The 24,440-nt window shown below is 32.3% G+C and overlaps 1 protein-coding gene across 12 annotated transcripts in view; it reads left to right on the top strand.

Annotated features, from left to right (window-relative positions):
• LOC130443898 (uncharacterized) overlaps positions 1-24,440 on the top strand; it is a 208,569-nt gene that overhangs the window by 150,749 nt on the left and 33,380 nt on the right. For 3 of the 12 annotated variants that reach the window (XM_056778820.1, XM_056778828.1, XM_056778813.1), the window contains one exon: positions 3,799-3,954. The exons of the other annotated variants lie outside the window; for them this stretch is intronic. In XM_056778820.1, the coding sequence (XP_056634798.1) occupies positions 3,799-3,954 (156 nt within the window). The remainder of the gene's footprint in view (positions 1-3,798; positions 3,955-24,440) is intronic. 12 annotated transcript variants of the gene reach the window in all.

Below are 24,440 nucleotides of genomic sequence, written 5' to 3'. Positions count from 1 at the left end.
AATACATACTGACTTCCTTTACGAAACTCAATTGATACATATCTCAAAAGATGAGGATTATTCACTTCATTTTTCAGATACATCTCAGAATCTCAGCCATGAACGAGGTGGAGTTTTATCTAAACAGATTTGTACCGAAATAAGCAAAACTGTTGTTACTGAACCTCTGGAAGCACACAACAACAACATCAAAAATCACTCACTTTCTCAAAAGTACATGCTGCAATAAGCACCACTATGATAAAGAATTTCCGAAGATCACGACTGTATGATTTTTCTAGATGTTTCAACAAGAAGACGCTACCTCACTCACTACAAACGTTTTGATGGAAGTCGTGGAAGAACCATTTACCTTGTAGGGTGATCTCTAAACAATGTCTGCTGCATGTCTAGAAATCCTGCTTCAACCTCCATGAATTTTATCTATAGGACTTTTTTAAAGTAAGGGTAAAGAGTACGACCCAAGAAGTTTGAGACAGTTGAGACGAATAATCCGTATAAAAATTTGATTCCAGACCTCTACCAAAGAGTTTAAGGTACTGGCTTGAAGAGATATAGCAGTACGAAAAATAATGTTTTTTCATGTATGATTTTTTGTAACTTTCATGAGCTTTAATTCCTTAAAATGAGGGAAAATGAAATTTGACAAAAACCTTAATAAAGTGAGCAAAATACTAAATTATTTCTCGTGAGTAATAGAGCCGCTCAAATTATTATGGATCAAAATTGTTACCGTACCGTACAAATACTGCTTGGAATCGATATAAGATAACTGATTTTGTTTTGTGAAAAAATAGAAAGGGAAAGAAAAAAATTTGAAGAGAAAGATTTCGTTTTAGCAGAACGGTTGCCCTGCACACAATAAACTTGAGGTTTTATTTGGTAGATATTTTCGATAAAATGGAGCGACAAAGTAGCCTATCAATGGAACATGGCTTTATAAAAGAGAAATAACAAACTGTTTAACTTTTTTGTGGAATTACCATTAAAAAATATCGTATTATCTCTACACAATAGATCATTCAGATACACTGGATTTTTCAACAATATGATAAGATTTTGTTTGATACAGTTTTTATCTTTATTTCTACTTTTTAAAATTCTCAGGAAGTTTGTTGTGAAATTGTGGTAAGAAGTATCAATAATTTGTTCAAATTTTGTCACAATCTTTCCAGTTCAATAAATTATAGTGTGTAGAAAACTCTGGGAAGAAATTGGTTAGAGCATTTACATGAAGATTTGATATTTTTTTCAATACTGTATATTATACGAGTATCTACGAAAATATAAAGTAAACGAATACATTCTGTTTACGACTATTACTGAATAGTAATTCTTTATGCATTTTAATGTTTTGTAATTGAAATTATTTGGCATAAATCATTTTATATTTCAATAAATTCTCAATAGGTACCTTCTAAGTATGTATTTATTTTCATTATACAACATTTTCAATGCGATTCTAAAATAACGCTACGTTAGAACTTAAAATTGATCAATTAAACCCTGATATATTTTAATTAATCAATATTTAATGAACTATTATGCCTTTTGGAAATGGAAATAGTTATGTTAATGACAGTAAAAAGAGAGTTGCTACATTCACCCTCGAAATTTATCTGAAATATTGTATTCAATATACGAGATATTCAAAATATTGAAAACCTGAAAAATTCAGTCGCTAGTTATCAAAATTAAAAACTAAAAACTAGCTGCGAGTTTCTTACTCGCTTATAACTATTAAACGAGTGATACTGTCTAGTAATTTTGCTTGTTAGCGATTTATAAATGTTCATCGAACGAATTTTTGTACGTCTTCTTATTCTTGAAGATAATCTTCAATATTGCTACAAGCATCGGGTCTCTAAAAATAAAAAGTGGTGTTCCAACGCTTTATATTATTTATTTGCTTAAAATTAAAGTTATAAATAATACACCAAAGACAAAGTCAAATAAAAGACTAAACAACGAAAGACAATATGTGAATGTTCCTCCAATGTTGATCAGTGATTTGACTTGATTAAATATTATTGATTTTTTCTCCCAATCAATTATTTCACTTGAACACGCATGGAAACCGACTGGTAACTGACAGAAAGAAAAAGACTGTGTGCGATAAAGAAACACAGTTGGTCTAGTGACGATCAGTTTTGCAAATGACATCGGACATTGGTAGTTTCGAGTAGGGCACTAGGGGCCTACTAACAGGTCACTGATCGCCAACTAACGTAACTATAAATAACAATTGTTCTAATCTTGTTTCATAAATCCCTAAAGATTGAAATCGCACGGCGTCAGATTAGATAATAGATAATGAAAACCGATCCTTATCTGTTAATCCTCTTACGACCATTTCAATGTACCATCACTAGAATACTTCCTAGTTCATCTCCTTTCAACTGAATGAATAGTTATATCTATATATCATCAAAATAACAAGCTATAGTTGGTTAAATTGAAAATAACCAATAAAATTTCCACAAAATTCAATTTAGGTTCTTGTCTTACTTGTACTTGTACACGTAGAGATTTCCGTGGAAATAATATGATCATAAAAATTTTCGGTGACGAAGTTAGCACAAAAACCATGGCTTCTAAGCTTTAAAACCTATTAAAAGCGTCTCTGTAAAACTCTCTAAGTAGTCGTTGCAGCAATTACAGGTTCTCGATTGTCTTCGTCTACGAATTTCTTTGGGCTACGTGTGAATCGTTCAACTCTTAGTCTTCCAGTGATATATCTTTAACAAATGTCTTCAAACTAATACGATCTACAGATGTTATTATAACTCAATGGATAACAACCGAACACCGAACGCACGTTATTCTGTAACAACATCATCCCTATTTTCACACTATTCCAAAAGCTTCCTCTAGTTATCATTTTGATTTCCAGCGCTATCTGAACAAATATGGCGGAAAAACAAAATAATTGTATCATTTATAAGTCCAATATAAATAATATAGGGCGTTAACATCACATTAAGCGGTAAATTGAAAGAACGCGAGCTTTAGACGTTCATTAATGTCAAAAATAGTTAAACTTGTTGAAAAACTGTGATAACGCACACAATGATAGCGCTTGTACGCGCTCTTGACGTCTCAGTTAACTAACTTTCTTCTTTTTATGCGCTGATCGTCGCGGAACGTCAAAAACATAACCTCACTTTTCTAGAGTAGTTTGTAGCTGCTGATACGGTAAAAAATGACTTCTCTGAGTGTTTATATAACACTTGGCTGGATACAAGATAACTAAAATTTGATAGAATATAGAAAATAATTATCCCATTTAAACATTCTATGACAAAACTGGTGATCTAATCGACAATCAGCTTTCCTCATCGAATGTTTTGTTGAGTCTCTGCGCAATAAGTTCAAAACTTGACTATATAAACCACGATTCATTCCTCTATGTTTAAAAAATTCATCTGGATCTATTTCGTCATTTTAAAATATGTTGTAGTAAAGTAAGTATTTCTATTCAAATTTGACCATTTAAAAATCTTTGTTTGTCATCTTTACATACATGCACTTTAAGATTATGTTTACTAGAGAACCAGTGTCATGTTCGCGTCCATTTTGTGCAGCCTCAAATTTGGGGTGTCATTTTGACATTTATGAACGTCTACAGCGCGTTATGTTCACGTTCATTCTGTCCACCGCTTTACACATTTTGAAATATGAGGTATACTATCCGTTAAACTTTTACAAAATATCTTTTCTTAATACTAATCCATAAAAAAGCTTAAGAATTCGCTAATGGTTAAATAAAAATAGACTAAAATTGACATCTGAATGCAGACTACAAGCAAGGCCCGTCAACGCCAAATAGTGCACCAATAGCAGAGTCGACTTCGATGAGAAGAAGACTTTTTGCGGGGATGAAAAGTTTGACGGGTTTTGGATCAAGGTCGAGACACGGATCGCCTGGTCATCGCTCCATCTCTCTTCCAGAAAGTATGAACACTTTAGGCCTTCACTCTATCTTTGTGTGTCTGTTTGTTTTTTGTTAACTACAATATAAACGTGATGTGATTTTATTTGCTGTGATATACTTTCGACTAACATTTTATTTTAAATATTACTTTATGTGGATTTTTGTCATTATTTTTAAGTTTGTACATGAAACAGCTCGAAAACTATAAACGATAAATATTACGGTGGTCACTGAGACAGCTTTCACAGATTGTTTGAAAGTGCAACTTTATCTGATTCAAAAAAATGAAGCATTTTAAAATGAACTAATAAGTAAAAACATTTCTGAATCTAAAAATCCAACTTAATCCATTGATATAGTCACTTCAACTCCTGTAGACTTACAACTAAAGATTTTATACTCTTTTGAAGCACCGCAGTCTTGGAAATGATTCTTCTACTCCTCGTAGCTTTGCTGGAATTTTCATTCTGAAGTAGCCATCAGCTAGTCGGTTACATACATACAATTGTTTACTTATGTCCTCAAATGACATCTCCTTATATGAGTTCTCAATTCAAAGGTAAACAATCAGGTCGGCAAGTAGCATGTTTTTATTGGCCAAAAATTCGTTGAATAAAATTGCACAGATTTTTCTCAGTCCTAATTATTTAGTCATAATCCGATAGACAGTCGTGTGACCCAAATTCAACTATTCCTCGATTTATCTGATCGTCAACTGACCATCGAAATAGATAGTTTCTTAGATTCCATCGAAAATTTCAACGGTTTTGCAGTTGAAGAACTGATCATTCATCCACTCTCGTCATTCTAAAAATGGCTTAAACCACCGAAATATCTGGTCTCTTGACAAAACAAATCTCCATGTGCCTTTTGAAGCTTTGCAAAATTTTCTGTGTAAAATAGTAAGAAAGAGTATAAAAAAAATGACTTTCCACGACCTATTGACTCGGTCAAGTATAAACTCATACTAAAATTCGTATTTCCACCGCCCAGCGTGCTTCCAGTATTGCCATATTCAAGTCTCACACTTTCTATGGATTTCTTTAACGTTTCAATACTTTTTTTGTACAACAATGTACAGTGATCATTTCTTCACTACCATTTTCGCGTCGCCAATAATCACTAGTAACCAAATCTGAAAAATACTTAGATGGTCAAGTAATTAGAAGAGAACTTGGCCACTATGTCTATGGATTTCTAGCACAATGCAGTCTTTCGCATTTTTTACCTTGTCAATATAGTCTATGAGAAAAATACAGCTGTACACTCAGCTGCAGATCTCTACCAGAATATCAGCATCGTTGATGGTTGTTGGTCATTTTTTAATCAATACAAAAACCTCGTTTCTAATTATTTTTTAAGGGAATATAGACTCACCAAATTTTTAATATAGCGATACTGATTTAAGCGCATCTTAAGAAAATTGGAATTAACCAAAAAATGGTGTGGCACGTGCGATGCCATCTGCGTGTCAAAAGGGGGACTATTTGTTGAAGCAACTCTCAGTTTCATTACATTATTAATTTGTTCCTATCGGTTTTTTCAATTTTATTAGCGAAAATGAAGCTGAAGTACATAATACAAAGCAATACTAGCAAAAAAATATTTGAATCTATGATAGTAAATAAATTTATAAATAAATACATTTTTTTATTGATTATTATACAGAGTGTTTCAAAAAAAGGTGGTCCCGTCTCTAGGATAGATAGAAAACTAAAAAATATTTGGGATTTGGGAAGAAAAGAAATTACACATTTCTATTTCTATTGAAATTTTATACGAATAGTTCAAGAGTTATGTTCAATACTACTTGGTACAAACCGTATAAGTAGAGAGTCAGACATAAAAACAAATTGTATGAATTGGATGTATCAGCTTCCAAAACTGTATTGAAATTTTATACGATAGCTGATACGTCCAATGAATTTGTTGTTATGTCTGAATCTCATAGAGGCCGCTAGTTACACGGTTCATACTAAGTAGTATGTAAGTAGTTGCTAATAGTTACTGCAAAATCGAACAAAATGTAAATAATTTTTTTTTCAACGCCCTTTATCTTAAATACGAATAGCGTTACGAATTTCTTTTACTGAGTATACCCCAAATACTCTCAGTTTTCTATCTAGCCAAGGGATGGGATCACCTTTTTTTAAACACTTTGTAATATACTCCATGTTTATCACAAGATTATGATTAAACCAGGTATGGTATGAACGTCATTTAATGCGATAAAATTGCATTCGCAACTAGGACAAATTGAATGTTCTCAATTTTGAGAGTAATCTGTGAAATCAGTTTGGTAAAAACGTCATATCACAAAAAATGATGAAGAATGAAACTTTTTAGAAGACTTTTTGCACGTTATGTGTTGGTATAGATATAACAGAAATTATAGATAAGCAAATTTGAAACATAATTGATCCACATGCTGCCCAGTGGTATTAGAAATTAGACTTCTTCGAAAAGCAATTTGAAATTATAGCTTTCAATAAAATCAATAAATTTTTTTGTCTTCTGTGTCATGTACTAGTAATAATAAGATAAACATCCACAAGAAGTTTTATTACTTAACAGGAATCGAGCATAACCATGTCTTGAAATCTAATGAGATTAAGTGGAAATCAAGACAATTTGGGTTAGTCAATTTATTAAGAATTATCCCTAGCTAACAAATGAGTACTTAATCCATTTCACAGAATGGTTTATTTCGTAGAGTTTCTGATGTTTTTACGAATGAAACCATAAAAAAACAAAATAACGGTGACAACAAAATCGGAAATAATTAATTACTGATCGATTAATAGGTTTTAATAGAAGTGGAATAATGCCTTCAATGTTTTTAATTCCTTAAACTTACATTTTTCGAATCTATATGAATCTAAATTATTCATCAAACCAAAATAAATAATCACCATCAAAAGCCGTTGAAGAAAACTAGGAATTAACTTATATTGCAGAGAGAGAGACTGAGTAAGATAGTGATTTATATTACAAATAATAATTTTAATATTATGTGTTCACACATTTTGTGAAGAAAATAACAAATAACTGTCCCGAGGGCAGACAGAATAAGCCAACAGTTTTCAAAATTTAGTTTCATTTCATTAGCAGCTTCTCAGATAAAATCATAAAACCTACCGTCCACCAGGTTCCTAATTATAATCAATAGCAGTGGGAGTAAAATTCTAACAAAGTGTATTTTTTCCCCAAAAATTTGAAAAAAGCATTTCCTCCGGATTTTCTTTATTAATCAAAAATGCTGAATGAAAAAATCAATCGCAAAAAATATCCATGAATGAGAAGAAATTGATTTAGAAAAGTCTCGACACGTTATTTTCTTCAGCTAACTTTGTCATTAGTAAATTGTTGTATTTAGGACTTCAGTGATATTTTTTATTTATTTTATGAAAATACAATATTGTTCATTTTACGTGATTCGATTCGTAAAAATCGTTATGTCTAATTTCCTAATTAAAGAAATTGAAAGGAAAAAATGTACATATCAAAATACTACTGTCAAAAATAACCGCTCAGCTAAATATTCTTCTCATTGTACTAAATCCTAAGAGTGGCTTTTAAAAATTACACAAATATAGACTTCTTTTCAAATTTCATATCAAATGATATTTTTCACTGAAATTATGTTTCACTAACCAGAGAATCGCTAACACATCCAAAAAATACATAGTTCAAACGAATATTATCGATTAATAATTGTCGGTTATTCTTTTTGTCCTTAATATGTCTGCTGTAATTTTATAATATCGAGTTCAAATTAACATGCGATTCATTTTCTTGAAAATCTATCTGCGTTTTGACGATAAATCTACTAGGTGAGAAAGGTTCAAGAGACGCATTTTAATTTAATTTTAACACACATTTTGTAGGCTTTCGAGAATCAATTTATGATTGATCTACTTGCTAGGCCTTGGATGGAACGTGAACTACGTATCAAAAACTTGCGGCGCAATCTTCACCAGACCTATTCTGATAAACTGATAAACCATTGAATGAACAACATTATGTGGAAGATAAAAGAACCTTGTGCGGTTTTTGCCCAAGCCGGTTAGGACGCATGGCGACCACCTATTGCACACATTGCAAAACTCCTTTTTACCCCTCTACTAGGGACGAAAAAACATACTTTCTGTTGTTATGACAAATTGACAGTATTGCTACCTCTAACCTTAATAAACAATTATTAATGTCATAAACAGTGAAATTAATAACGTACTTTCGACCGGCCATGAAGAAAAATCGTATACACTACAAGGGCCCAAAGTTAAAATCTCGATCCTGCTCGTCATGATGCCCAAGGCGAAGCCGAAGCCGAAGCCGATGTAATGATGGAAGTAGCTTGATAAAAGTTGTTTAACAAGTTATACCATTGTTAATTAAAGAATGTTTCTCAATTTTTTGAATACCTACTCAAATCGACATTAAAACTCGAATAATAATCATGACAATTTACAATAATTGTCACGGTAGGAGGTTATAAGACCTATCCTTCGTGCAAACAGACAATAATCACGAAAATAAGAAGAAACCACAGGAGTAAAAAATATGATAACAACCGGATAGTCTCATCAGACTTAAAAGAGTGAAAGAGGACAATAACTGACACACAAAATTCGAAATTTTCTATGTTAGGTTGTTAGGTATACTTATAAAAAACAAAGCAGTATTTCGAATTATTCCGCGCTAAAGAAGTCATCGTATACTTAAATGTCATTATTAAATAGCTGTCAAGTATTTACTGATTCTAAAAATAGTGCTCACAAAAACACTGTTAAGAATAACAAATATAAAACATATCAGCTACTATTATGATGAGCATTTCTAAGTTTTTACTGTGATTTTATTTGTCAAATTTTTCCATTCCAATGACACTTTGAGCTTAGGAAATGTGTGTAAATAAATATATACAGAAACGAAAATTAAAATTCAACGTCCAAGTCCAGAACCTTCAAGGAAAAGGTATCATTTGTATCCTGATACCAAAGAAATAGATTTTTTCAGGGTTGCTAGTTAATGGTATGATAACTAATCGTAGTTTTTTCTAAACAGAATAATACAGTTTTATACTATTTTTGTATATACATACAATATTATTGGGCTTCAGACGGTCCTGATCCGAAAACTGCAAACTAAATGATCATTATTTGCGATATGCAATTTTACAGGAAGCATTTATCCTTATAGAATGGCGGTTACTATAAAATTTATGTGAAACTTTGAAATACATCAGAAATATGGTGGAAACTAATAATATAATCACCATAACGAAAGTATCATCAACCTCCAGTCAAACGGTTCTCGTATATGAAAAAGTCTCCAGAAAGATTTAGATTGTCATGATTATTATTTTAACGTCTTCACACAGAAAATTTCTTGATTATATTTCATAATAATTTTTGAAATTCTTTTATTATTGTTATATTTGATCTTTGGTTGCGAACCCTGAAAAAACTGAAACAGAAAATAGCAACGTGTGGAATGAAGATACTGAAAAAAATAGCAGGGGTGATGAGATTAAAAAATTTTACATGAAAACGTAGCAAAAAATCAAACAACAGCTGAGATGGTTTGGACGCATATTGAGAATGAAAGAGGACAGAATAGTAAAAGTGATATGGGAAACCAAAACAAACGAAAGAGAAGAAGAGAAAAAGCTGACCGAGACTGGAGACGGGCTAAACAGGAAATAAAGAATATAACAAAATATATATAAACCTTTGATAGAAGTTACGCGTGAATAAGTAATTAATGCTAGAATATTTAAAAAATATTTTTTTGAGAAACGCTACTATGTAAATGATTGCGCGAAACCCAATATTCAATAGCACGTAATAATGATCAAAAACTGAGCTGAACTTGAGTAAATTCTGACTCTGTTTAGGAAGTTCCCTTCTATTCTAGGATATTTAACGCGATGGATCATAACATTCAGCCTTTTTCAATCATAAATAAAATTCTGAAACTACAATTTCAAAAAATTTTTGTTTATAATACAATTACAAAAAAAATAGGACTTTTTCAAACATAATTTCTTGCAATTTTTTACAGAAAACTAACCTTTTCACGCCAATTCAAAAATAAAATTATAAAACGTTGTTTACAAGGAATCTCCTTATATAAAACATATTTTATCTTGATATTGTTACAAACGTTCGATTATGATCATTGATTGATACTGAAAATATCATTAGCGTAGAAAATTGCTTTCCACAAATTCTCTTTGTACACAAAGAAATGATATAAACCAGGTCAAGATCTCTTATGCTCGATACCAACCAGAGAATAGACCCTCTAACTGTGGGCATTGAACAACCCTTTTTATTTTCCTCAATTCTACAATTCTTTGTTTGTATTGTTGTGTTTGCGTTGTTTGTTAAATATGTCTAGAAGGCATATACGTGTCTATTGTTAGATTGCCCGCATTAACCACCTCCTTTCCTTAATGATAGCCAAAACTAGATATAAACACCAATATTTTTGTTTGAAGATGTAAAATCAATGCTATATTCGAAACATAATAAATTTTAAATATGACAGAATTCAATATTCGATAAAAATAAGACGTATATACAGAATGTACAATCTTACGATAAAATTCGCTATACGGTTAATTTATTTTTTTATACAATGTTTTGGTACGTTACAAAGTAAGAACACGTTTATGTGAAAATTAACTAAACAGAGTTTCGCAAATAAATGCAATCTCTTGTATTATCGATTAAATTGTAATTTTTTTCTCATTTGAATGAATAGTGGACGGGAACAAAAATTAGAAGCTTTGGTGATGCAACTTTAATTTCCGTTAAGTATTTCTTTGAAAAAAATTAATGTACTAAATTATTCAAGTGCTTGTGAACAACTAATAGTATCAACATGAGTTATAATCACTTTTATGATCACTTCCATTGGGTATTACTAGACATTTGGGTGAGAAAATAAATAATAATTATGTCGATTTACATTTCCATACATTCGACAAATCTCCAAAAAATTAAGAAAAATTCCATATCGATTGATTTTAAATTATGTCTATTTAAAAAGCTTTAATAATCAGGGTCAAGTAACTCTTGATGGAGGGATACATTCTATGTTTTATAAGCGTTCTGTGGACTAAATGAAAATGAAACCGTTTCTTGAGTAGATCAGTATACACTGCTCATCATCAACTTTTCTCGCTCTACTGAAGAAAACTACTTTTTTCTATGAAAGTTTGTTTTTGCTGGAAATGCATAAATAAGCTATCTTACCTCCAAATTGAAAGAAAAAAGAAAAAAAACAGTAAAAGTGAATAAACGGATCATCACGTAAGCCCTCATATACTTTTTATCATCGCATTCATGAATCGTAGCATGCTGGATATCAAATGATCAACAAAAGCTTGCGGTATATTCTCCCAGTCTTCACTAGTGACCTCTATCAGTTGGTTGCGGTTGGTAGAAACAGGGGGACTACGACATATCCGGGCTGTTAGCTGGCCACTCTAACCAAAGGGATATTGACATCATATAAGTATCCGATAACCTATCTAGCCACGTTGGACGAACGTTGTCATACGTGAATAAAAAATTAGACTCAACCAACGAGGCAAAAGGCATTACAAGTAATATTAGGTATTCCTAGACCTCGTACGTATAGGGACCAATTCCGTACGAGCTAATTCGTCCCCAAAGTATTGCCAGCAACAAAAGGCACTTCAAGAAAGATATTACATCTGGAAAACCTTTTTCTTTGCCTTCGCCAGGCATGCTCACGTCCATTTATAGGTTTAAGAGTAACTCTAGTCTGAATTTCTTTGGTAAACAAGGTTTTTTTGGCTGGTGTTATGTTGCTTAACAATGCTTAACGTTTGAGATGATATATCGATACTTCTAACATCTGATTATTCATTTTTTAGCAGATTGCTGGTGACTCTCCTATTTCTTAGAGCACGTTGTCTCAAAAAACGAACATCAATTTAATTGGTGCAACGTTTCCCTTTGTCCTGGTCTTCGATAGTACGAATCCATTTCATTATACTAACAAACCACCAACATATCGCATTAAATGTTATTCAGAAGAATCGATGCTCGCGCTGCCTGCTCCAATGACAAATTTACTTGATAGACTTCCAATTGAACTTCTGAACAGACATTTAACGAAAACAATTACAATCAATACCTTGTTTCTAGGAAACTTTGCTTAAATCAGTATTTTTAAATGAATGTTTTAGTCTAAATCAGCTTTAATACGAATTATTGTCAAAACAATATTATGTGATGCTATCTGATAATAACTTAATGATAACTTAAATAACAACTGTCATTGTCAAATAAGGTCCATGGTGTACTTGTCGTACAGTAAGCTCTCAATATATAAAGAATATCGAGAAAAATATGCGTTAATTTTGTCCAGGAGTTTATATAGTGTTGAAATAAAAGGAATGGATATATTGAATCGTAATATGAGTTCTTCAGAATGTTTTAGAAAGACACTACATTATTCTGAGAATATCGTGTAATCATCCAGTATTTAGGTAACTATCATAGGTAACTTAATTGATTGGTACTTATTCAAGCACTGACGAAGATTTACGCCTCAATTTGACATTTGTAATTTAAAACGTGGAAAGTATGATACATACTGCAAGTTACCACATTAGCATGAAAAAACGGTCAATGATTGTTATCCTATCGAAACTGATGAAACTAGCATCGATATTGACAGTTTTATATTAACAGAAACGAGCTAAATCGTTTCAATGAGGCACTTAGAAAAATTATTCTACTAAAAAATGATATAGGCCGAATATTAAACATAAGAGTGATGTATAAAACACAACCACTATTTGAAAATATAGTTTCGTTTGATTACTATATCAAAATAATTGCTTTTATGTAGCGATTTTTTGTTTGTTACCCTATTAAAGCTATACACTAAAATCTACATTAAATATTTTGTAATTTTATGATCTATCGAGGCTTTGCAAATATTTCTAACGATCCATCATTCCTGTAAATCACTCATTCAGCGTTCATTCTCATAATCTCAGCGAACTACCATACTTTCCCATTACCAAGCTTTTGTTCCATACGTCTAAAATCTCTAAACTCGCAGCATTCGAGTTAACTGATGATATACGATATAAATTGATATCAGCATAGATCACTGGAGTTCCCTAAAGCAGTATAATACTCCACGAAATGGAATTGTGAATTCGTCTTCAAATAGCAGTTTCTAAATAATTGATAACGACACCACTTTACTCATTATAAGTTTGTATGATGCGGTTAATTGTTAATAGAAAAATACGTTATTATACTGGGTAGATATATCAAAGGGTACTTTTATTCATAATATCTATAAAATAATGATTCCTTGATCCTTTTTTGGATATTCCAAGAAATAAGATTGCAAATACCCGAAATTTCCCGATCTCATAGAAACTGCATTCAGATCACCGCAATCTCGATAGAGAGATGAATTCTTTCATTTCTCCAGACAAAATGGTTTACATTTTAAACATTTGGTGCGTTATATTTTTATTCGTGTGCATCTTCATTTAATTTACAACATAAATTATGCAATCAATATTGAATGCAGTTAATCCCCTTTTCAGTAATGTCTTCCCTTGAAATAGAAGCCTGTATTGATCAGACTTTTAATAAGATCATAAAATTTGATGACAACCTCTAGAAATTTGAATAATACAACTTCACTGTCGTTCCCTAGCAATTTGATTACTAATTAGATCATTGAACTGAGAAATACCATAATTGGTTGGCCATTTCTATTAAAAATATTCCTTACAAGTTAAAAGCTTCCGTCAGTAGGCAGGCAAATAAATTATACTGGCCGACAAAATTTTCGTAACAAAGGCGAGACCTTTATTTTCAAAATGGAAATACCCGTCCAATAATAGAAAAATTATTTATTAAGCCCTAACACGTACCACGTTTGAATAGCTTAATTATACATGTTTACATTAGCAGGTAGGTAATTTTATAAAAGGGCGGTTAAGATAGGTAACTTTTATGGCCAAAAAAATACCTGTGCTGTATTATTCAGAATAATAAACATAAGAATGACATTAAAAATTAGTATTCTGTTGAGTTTCATAGTGGTTCTCTATTCATAGTACAAAAAGTGATTATAAAGACGAAAATGTCGAGTCAAACGCGCCGCAGTTGCAAAACTACTCTTGACAAATTTTACTATAACTGTGGAGAATTTATGATGAAATCGCAAGCCAGGCCAATTTTTGAAAATGTGAAGAAAACCTATTTCAAATATTTTGATACTTTAATTGGAGACCAAGACAAGCAGTGGGCCCCCCACGCGTCCTGTGTTAGTTCTAGCGTGTCAGGGGATGAATGGGAAGAAAAAAAGCATGCCTTTCACAATTCCAATGGTATGGCGGGAGCCTACTGACCATTTTGACGACTGCTATTTTTGTCTAACAAAGACTGAAGGTTATTCTAAGAAAAGGAAGCACAAGATCAAGTATCCAAATTTGCCGTCTGCTATACGACCTGTTCCCCATAACGAAGATTTACAAGTACCGATTGCGCCTTTACATCCACAAAATATTGTTTTAGAAGATACTGGAGACAACGAGGAAGCTCCAAAGAACAATTTACCGACCATATTTTCACTCCAAGTACCAGTTCCGGTGAGCCACATTTGATTGTTCAAAGTGAGTTGAATGATGTATGTAGCACGTGATTTGGGATTATCAAAGTAACAGTCTGAATTTCTTGCTTCCCGTCTTGTTAGCCAATGAAACGAAAATTCCGACCTTAAGAAAAAGAAATGCTGCATTTTCTGCATTCTACAATATAGAATATTCATTGTGTGCGAGTGCGGATATTGATGGTCTAATGAAGAAACTTGATATTGAGCATAATCCCAGTGAGTGGGGCCTATTTATTGACTCGTCTAAATACAGTTTAAAGCAGTGTTATTACTCAATGGAAATTCAAAACCATCTATACTAGCTGCTCATTCTGTGAAGTTGAATGAAATTTATAAAAATATTCTCTTGCTTTTAGACAAAATTAACTACAACAAGTATAAGTGGTAGATATGTAGGGACCTGAAGGTGATTTTTAATGGGACTTCAGGGAGGTTTTACGAAACATTACTGTTTTCTTTGTCTATGGGACTGTCGGGCAGCCAGGATCTCAAAATGTTAAGTTTATATCCTAGGTAGATCCCAAAAATGTCCTTCTGCCCCCCCTTCACATTAAACTTGGATTAATGAAAAACTTTGTAAAGGCTATGGATAAATAGGGTGATGGATTCAAATACCTTAGAGAAGTCTTTCTCTTCTGAATGAAGACAATTTTGCAAGAAATCTCACCAGACAAAAACTTAGAGCATGGAAGATATTTATTAGTGTAGTGAATGGATTTTTGGGCAACAATATGGATCCAAACTATCAACAGTTAATTGATGAACTTCGAGACGCCTACAAATCCCATGGTCCTCGAATGTCATTGAAAATTCATTTCCTCCATTCCCATTTGACAGTTTTTCCAGAAAATTTGGAAGCTGTCAGTGATGAGCAGGGTGAAAGGTTCCACCAAGCTATTAGAACAATGGATTCGGCCATGATGGGTGATTTTTGATGGTTTTTAAACAAAGAAATTTTATCACAATATGCTATTTATTCTTGTGTTACTACAAAAAAAAATTTCTTTAATTTTGTTAAAGAGAAGATTTTGAAATTTTTTCATTCGAAATAAAAAGTATATCTTTCCAATTTCGGAATAAATCAATGATATTTAGGGTTTTTGCTTCGTATTTACAAGATTTCTAGTTCATCCACTATCTACAGTATTGGAAAATATTTTGCCAAATATAATTTCATGAATGTAAAATAGCTAACAAACTTAAATCTAACCTGCCGTTCGACAAAAATGAAGAGATATTCTGTATTATATTTTATTTAATATTACCTTGTTTGTACTTCAAAACAATAGTAATAATTTCCATTGAAAGTATTCCAAGGGTTCCTCGATGTACATATATCTGCTCTTGTTTCGATACTGGTACATTTCCACATTAATAGATAGATGTTCAGAATGGAGTGGGAATCCAACGAAACAGTTAAGTACACTGGTAGATTAGAACTAAATTGGTTAGCGATTTTAGATTAATAATACAATAAATTTTGTCCCAATACTTTATTTTGGCTACTAAATTATGATACTGTAACGTTTTACTCGTATACGTATTTATTTACACTCTTTCTAAACGTGAGGTGAATTAATAACCCTGTCTTAATTTATTTACACACTATACAATACACTTAACACTTAAAATAATTTACTTATTAAGATGACTTGATCACTGAGATTACTTTCAATAATTCGTTCTTTTCACCACGAATATTTATTTGAAACTGAGCTTATTGCGTTACATAAACTTATTTATACACCACAAACAGAATTCTACAAAGTTCTACAACAAAAAGAAACAATTTAAGTAAATAAATATACTTTTCTGGAATTTATTCAGAAGAAATGCCGTAAATAACCCGCTCGCTATAATAAAAAATCTATAAGGATATATCAAAGGCGCTTCCGCCATTTATTAAAAATGTTAGAGATGCCGTGGGAATTCGCCGAATTTTAAAAAACCATTGTAGCTGGATGAGTCCGTCCTAAGGACCCATTTCGCATGGCTAAAGCGGACGGGAGCGTAAATGTTTATATATTGACCTTCACTCTTTATATGTACGTTTTAATTATTATATAGTTGTACTTAATACGAGCTCATTTAAAAATTTAACAAAAATGTTGGTGTTTTAAAACTATCTAGTTTATCTTGAAAATATATGTATTAAATGTTAGATGTACTTAAATTAATAATACAGTTTCAATGTTGTAAGACATTGTTCAAATGAAATAAAATAATCGAGCAGAAAAAGTGTAGGATCACCAAGCTAAATAAATTTCAATGTTGGATATAACTTGATTCCATAGTCCATATAGACCAGTTGTATGCATATCTATAAGATTGATCTACTATACAATAAGAGGTGTTACTTATTAGTCAATAATAAATTTAGTAATCCGACATCTACAGTTTACACATTTGGAAATAATAAGTTCAACAACCAAAAACTTTTTGAGACCTTTTACTTCTCTTGACAAGTTTTACATTTACTTAGGTACAAGTTTAAAATGTTGTGAGTTTTGAGAAGTGAACAAATGAAGGTTATATTTGATTTTCAACAGAATTATCGTGGATTAATAATTAATAGTTTAGAAAACGATTGATTTTCAGCCTTCTGTCATGCCCATTATTTATAACAGCTACATTCATAATAACTGCTTAGGATGAACAAAAAGTTTTTGCGATTCCAGTTATACCGAGTGAATCAGTTGTATTTTTTTATCAAACGCCTTATACGAGGATGGTCCCAGAAATACCTGGCCTGACCTAGAGATGAAAGCCGCTTCACATGCAAGTTGCAAACTTGGCTTAACAGATCAGTTGACTTTCGTAAAACTCCGTTATTCTCATTGTTAAACTATGTACAAAATATTAGATAAAATTTGAGGTTAGGAATTTGTTTTACTTTTACTGTTTACAAACACTTGCATGCAATTTCTTGCACGTTGTATTGCATTATATCAAGCGGCCTTTAGAAACTACTCAATGTATAAATTATTTGTTTCAAGTTTGAAACTCCACGTTTGTGTTTTCAGTGTAATTTGTAAACATGGAAAAACTTGCTCATTATTATGTGATACAATACTCTAGCCGAACCAATATAAAAGCTGAACTAGATTCTACTCTTCTGCTCATATATGTAAAATATTGGATTCAGAGTTTGAACGAGTGGTAGACCAAATGAGGTGACGACTCCAGAAATGCTATAGAGCAGTACTGGATGATCTTTGACGGAAAGTGCACGAACTAGCAGACATAAAGACATTTCAAAAAGTGCTTATTAACTGAAAGTTTGGACATGATAAAGCTGTGTGCGTTGGCTCACAATGGAACAAAAACAACATCGTGATGTTTCCATCGATAGTTTGGCGATGTTTCACAGATATAAAGCCGAATTTTAGCGCCGCTCCATAACCATCTATGAAAGGTGAGTCCATCACTTCAGATCTCAAATAAAAGAACAATTAAAACAGTGGAATGAAAAGGGAGAACCAGCTCCAAAGGAGGCAAAGACTGTTCCATCTGCGGGCAAGGTTATGGCATCGGTTTTTCTTGATGAGCTCGGGATAAGTTGTATTGACTATTTTAAAAAGGTAAAACTATCATGCCAACTTATTGAAACATTTGAGCGAAGAAATCAAACAAAAACGGCCGCATTTGGCTAAAAAGAAATTGTTGTTTCATCAAGGCAATGCACCAGATCACACAACCGTTATTCCAATGTCCAAAATTAAAATTAATTAAAATTTGATGCATCCTATTCGCCAGATTTATCCTCCTCGGATTATTTTCTGTTTTCAGACTTGAAAAAATGGCTCGTTGATCAAATATTTTTCAACAATGAAAAGGTGATGTCGGCAATTAATGGCTATTTTGAGGAGTTTGAAGATTCTTGATTCTTATTATAAAACTTATTGAACATCGGTGGAAAAAATGTATGGAACTAAAAGAGCTAATTGAAAATGTGCCGGTGCTCCATATAACTGCAACCACATCTTTGCTTTGATATAGGAATATGCTCGAAGATATCCCAAAACGCCGTCTCCAAGAGTTTTCGTTCATTCAAGTAAACATTGAAAAAATGATGACCTAATAAGTGATTTCCCATTTATATTTAACATTTATACTTTATTGATTCTGACGAACCACAGTATGTGAAAAGTGTTTATTCACAGCGTCTTCTTCTTCTTCTTCTTCTTCTTCTTATTTTAAGACCATGTCTTGTGTTTTCAAAGAGGCAGCCTAAGTTGTGACTCCGAGGATCAGCTCTCATACCAGCGCTTTGGTGGTCTTCCAGGCGGTCTACTTGTATTGGGTCTCTCTTCCTTTGCGATTTTCGCCAGTCGATCGTCTTCCATTCTATCAACATAATCTCTCCATGCTCTTCTTCTAGTTCTGGCCCATCTCACTATATCCGGAACGTCACACATTCTTCTAATTTCATTGTTCCTTATTCTGTCTCTTAGTGTTTTCCCTGTGATTGAGCGTAATGTCTTCATCTCGGTCGTTCTAAGAATCCGCTTAGTAGTTGCAGTCTCCGCCCTCGTTTCTATGGCGTATGTCATTACTGGTCTGACACAAGTTTTATATATCCGTGTTTTGCTTTCGATACTTAAAAATTTATTCCTCCATATCACGGTTCGAAGGAATCCTGATATCCTAGATGCTGCTGTTGTTTGCGTTTTGACTTCTTGTTTCAAGTTCCTATTGCTCGTGATGTTAACCCCTAAATATTTAAAAGACATAACCTGCTCTACACTTTTATTATAAATTGCCAGTTTGCATCTTCTTGGTTCTCTCGCTATTGTCAAGGATTGTGTCTTTTGTTTCGATATGATCATATTGAATTCTCCTGCAACTGTTTCAAATCTGTGTAGCAGTTTTTGCAGATTATCCTCATCTTCAGATATCACAACCGCGTCATCAGCGTAGCAAACTATCTTAAACTCATGTTTTCCCATTCTGTATCCTCTGCCTGCCGTTTTGACTTCTTTTACGATTTCGTCCATTATAATGTTGAAGAGTATTGGGCTGAGACTATCTCCTTGTCTGATCCCTATTGATACTGGCATTTTACTAGAGAGTTCGTTGTTTAGTCTTACATATGTGCTATTTCCGGTGTTCATGTCCCGAATGATGTCTATTGTCCTTTGGTTTACGCCTCGTTCTTTTAGTAGCTCAATGACGTCATACAATCTCACTCTGTCAAATGCTTTTGTTAAGTCTATGAAGCACATAAACGCGGTTTTATTGTACTCTATGGCCTTTTCGGCAATCTGTCTTAATATGAATATAGAGTCTATGGTTGATCTATTTTGTCTAAATATTCACAGCGTCATAATATTAAATCCACGAAATCACTATTGTGGAAAGTGAATAGTACCAAGAGTAAATCTATTCTGTGGTAAAAGTCATGGTTATTTACATACTGAGCAGCTGAATATGATCTTGTCAGGATTTTTATGAACATTTACAAGGATATATAAGCCAGAAGTATGTTTTCATGGTATTCGCTTATGGTTACAATCATTTCAAGAAGAGAATATTGTTTCATTTTTTCAAATAACAAGAATAGACATAAAAAATGGCGAATTTATCAAGAATTAACACCATGTGACACCGTTTGCCCACTAGAGACTATAAAAATAGATCTTACTCAAACTATATTTTTTTTAAATCATTTTTGAATTTTTTCCTGAGGTTTTGATTGATTATCTCATATTTATTCTTCAAGCAGAATCGATTATCAATTTTTCTTTCTCCCCAACCAATGTGCGGTTACCCCAAATTACTTAAAGATGGTGTTTCTTTTTAACTTCACAAATGATGTTTTCATAGTCATATTCTACGAAGATTTTATAATTAATTTTTTTAAATTGTCTTCTTATTCTTTGTCCGATATTGTTTCACTCATTTTTATTTTATTAAAAGTTCATTCAAACTGAATAAAGAAACAATCATTTGTTCACCGTTCTGTAATTAAATTATGTACTTCCTAATACCGCATTAGTGGTTACCTTGAAATAATTTCGAAATCAGCGCATAATTCTCCGTTATTTTGACTTTGGTGCAAACATTGCGTTATTTAAATTAAAACTATTATTAGTATTGGTGTTTTCTCTACAAAAAAGATTTCCATTTAAATGAAAAAACGAACGATAAAATTTGATTCATGATACGCAAATAATAATAAAACAAAGCCTTTGTCCACTAAGACAATGTGGCCGACAAGTAACCTCCAAACAAAAGAAAGTTCCTTTATATTTAAATTACTAGAAGCAAGTGGATTTTGGAAAACTTGTTTGTATGATTATTAACGTCTCTTAACACTCATACTTATGACATGGATAATTATGAATTGAGATCGTTTTTAATTTTAACACTATGAAGGTTATCGTTCATTTAAAACTAAAAGTTTTATTCAACGTTGAAATTTGAGAAGGTTTTGTTATCGTGTTATTGAACCTACACCTAAGTTTTTATCAGAACAATGTTACTGTGCTGTAAATGTTTGCTTCTTCAATGGTTGTGATATGCTTCTAGCCGCTTGAGATATTTTGTTTTTACCACAAAAACGCTTATCCCTGTACTTTCATCGAATATAACTAACGTAATTAGACCAATCTGATAATATGTAGCAGTAGATGAAGAAGACTATAAATTCTGATTCTAGCTCCATTTTTTCAAACTGAAATTAATTGTTACAAAAATCTAGCTTGGATTCATTTGAATCGTTAAATCTCATGTTCTCACTGGGTATTTGTTTTTAAGTTAATTTAAAACAAAGACCTAAATCTTTGAAACCTTTGAAGCATATAAAACAAACAGTGGACTTGTTTTCTTTAATCGAGAACGGATGATACAACTCTAGACTAGAAGAAAGAAAATAGAAAATATAATATTATAGAATGGGCTAATGAAAACGGACGCCCATTCTGTATTATTACATTAACCGACTCTTTGAAAAAATTTTCTCAATTATTCAAATGATTTTGCTCTTAAAAAATGGAATAATAATCTTTCAGATTGGCCTAGGATATGTATATTCAATCATTTGTTCGGCTGATGAAATTGCTGTAGTAGTAAAGTGAATTATTCGGAGAAAATTGATATTGCGATAAAACTGTCAGGAGTAAAAATGTGATAAATAATAGACGCTTTCAGATTTTATATCGAAAACTGGTGTTAAACTTCAATAATGGCCTATTTCGATCCACTTACGGGAAAAAGGACTATGCAAAAGTGGCCGATTACGCTAGATGATTTTAAAAGAAATATAATTTTATAGCTTTCAGAAAAAATGACGTAAGGTCATGAATATTAGACAATATTGAATTTTCAGTTGACGTGTATCTTTGTGGGGAATTGTCTATACATAAAACTTTCGTAAAAACAAGTAGCATGTGATTTATAGAGAATAAACAGAATTAGAAGAGTAATTAGATGAAATTAATATTTATTTGTATAACTTGAAAGGCTTTCTTCAATTCCTTATCATTAAAAACATATTTTTTCATATATTATTCCTATATTCAGCCAATGGACAATATTATTCTTCAATTTCTTACTTCTTAGACCTTTTGATATATTAATGCATCGAAATGCTCTTGATTTTACGTCTCTTCTGCTTTAAAATTAGTTTTTTTAATTATTTTTCAAGAAAGATAAAATTAGACGTTTCGACTTTTCTTTAAGTTTTTTTCAAAGATATATCAAAGATGAAGACTTAAGTTGAAACGTCAAATTTTTATCTTTCTACCAAAAATTATTAAAAAAACTAATTTTAAAACAGAAGAGATTTAAAATCAAGAACATTTAGATGCATTAATATTTAAACTTTGATATCTAAATGATGAGATTGAAGTTACAAGAAACATGTATACAAAGGATCAAAATATGATACTTTCACAGATTTGACTATGGGTTTCTTCAAAGTGAATGAAATCTAGGTAAAATGTTTAGCAATATTCTGAATACAATTTCTATGGACTAATCTGCTTTATAAATGATCATAATCAGTTACATAGATGCAAAATAAATTGGGATGAAAGAATCCGGATCCGTCGTACGAAAACTGGTCTGCTACTCAAATACAGATACTCTTATGAAATGATGTAGTAGAAAAAATAAAAAAGAATATTTTGTTCAACTAAATGACTGTAGTCTACTTCAATTATTTAGAATGAAAATATGAAAAAAATTGAATGGAAAAGAGGATATTGAAAGAAAATCTAGCATGTAGTAGGATTAAGCATTATTAGAATGGAAAATGTTTACAAAACAGTAGAAAATAAATATTGGGACCATAAGCTACAACGCAATCGAAGCAATCAAAATAATAATAAAAATAGATAGATAATGAGAATTAGAGTATGCTCTGGAACATAAAATATTCGAAAAATTATAAAAACGAGGTCGAAAATTATCAGCATTAGAACAACAGAATGGAGCGACAAATGATATTCACAATAGTGCATACCCTAAGGAAATTGTATCCCCAACAAGAATTGAAAGGCTTGATGATGAATGACACTTCTTCAATAATTAAATATCACCATCATTGCCAATTCACTCGTTAGGTGTTGAGGTTGGTAGCAGAATGTCGTGGTAAAGTCACGTAGCCAAAATAGCTAAGGTAGCTTAACAAAAACTTGGAGGCCTTTTTAAGAACAAAAACCTTATATTCCGCAACAGCTTTGAAGTATTTCTCCCACATTTGGATCTCAGCTCCCTACCTTTAGAAAACTCGACTAATTCGACTTATTCTTACTGGAGTATGTCTCCAAGAAGACTCCATCTGATTCTTCAACCTTTCGTTCAGTTAAGTATTAATGTGGAATCTCGTGAGGCGAGGGCTCTGATCCAAGGTATGAAATCGTTGCCCTTTTCTTGGCAAAGCTATCTTCTCCTCATTTCATGGTAAATCCAGGTGGTCTAGAAGCCACATCAGGGTTATTTTTTTTGTTAGCTAGTGCTTTTAGAGTTTGTATACATTCCCACACTAGTTTGAATGTACACTCAATAGCTTTCAGGAGTTTGGTTATCTGAGTATGTATGTGCTTTTAAGAGGCTTATACCTAAGCATTCATGAGCATATTTGTTTATTGCCGGCAACTCTCCCTGAAAAATAGTGAGTGATGATACTGGAGGTATGGAAAAAGGGGCATTTTGTTCCAAAAATGTGCTAGCTTTGAACCGTGTTTGTACCGGAGAGATACATTTCGAGCATACAGAAGATTTTTGTCTACCCATGATTGGCGGTCGTTAATTACCACTTGGAATGGAGTATCTTTGTCCAACACGGGATCCATTGGCTTATCACGGCTTTCTAGCTTCGTTAGCACTAGAATCCTTAGGTGTCATATCCGATTTCCTGGCTTTGGTTTTACTATCTGGATTAGCCTGTGAGGATTGCTAAATACCTCTTTCTTCACTATGAGGTGAATAGGCGGAAGGTGCACTAACAACCTAAGACTGCGCAGTAGGGCAAATCGATATTGCCCCTGTAATACTTAGACAGATTAGTCAGATTGGCCTTTAAATCTTGTTCAGTTTTTGACCACCAAACAAACGCTGCATATGTGCCCATAGGATTGATAACTGATATATCCAGAATATCGAAAACATCAAGTTTCAATGACTCCTATTCCATGGAGAATTGCAAGCATGTAAAATTAGCTATCAAGGTATATCTTTCCCGAATACTACAATCCAAAGTTCATAATGAATATCTTTAGGCGTCATCACACGATAAGCAATCAAACTAGTCGAATGTAACAAGGCTTACCTTCTTGTGCTTACTTTTTACATAAAAAGTATAGTAAAATGT

This window comes from Diorhabda sublineata, chromosome 1 (assembly GCF_026230105.1).
Source record: "Diorhabda sublineata isolate icDioSubl1.1 chromosome 1, icDioSubl1.1, whole genome shotgun sequence".
NCBI classification, from domain to species: domain Eukaryota; kingdom Metazoa; phylum Arthropoda; class Insecta; order Coleoptera; family Chrysomelidae; genus Diorhabda; species Diorhabda sublineata.
Note: the sequence above shows the minus strand (reverse complement) of the source record. Positions and strands in the feature narration are given on the sequence as shown.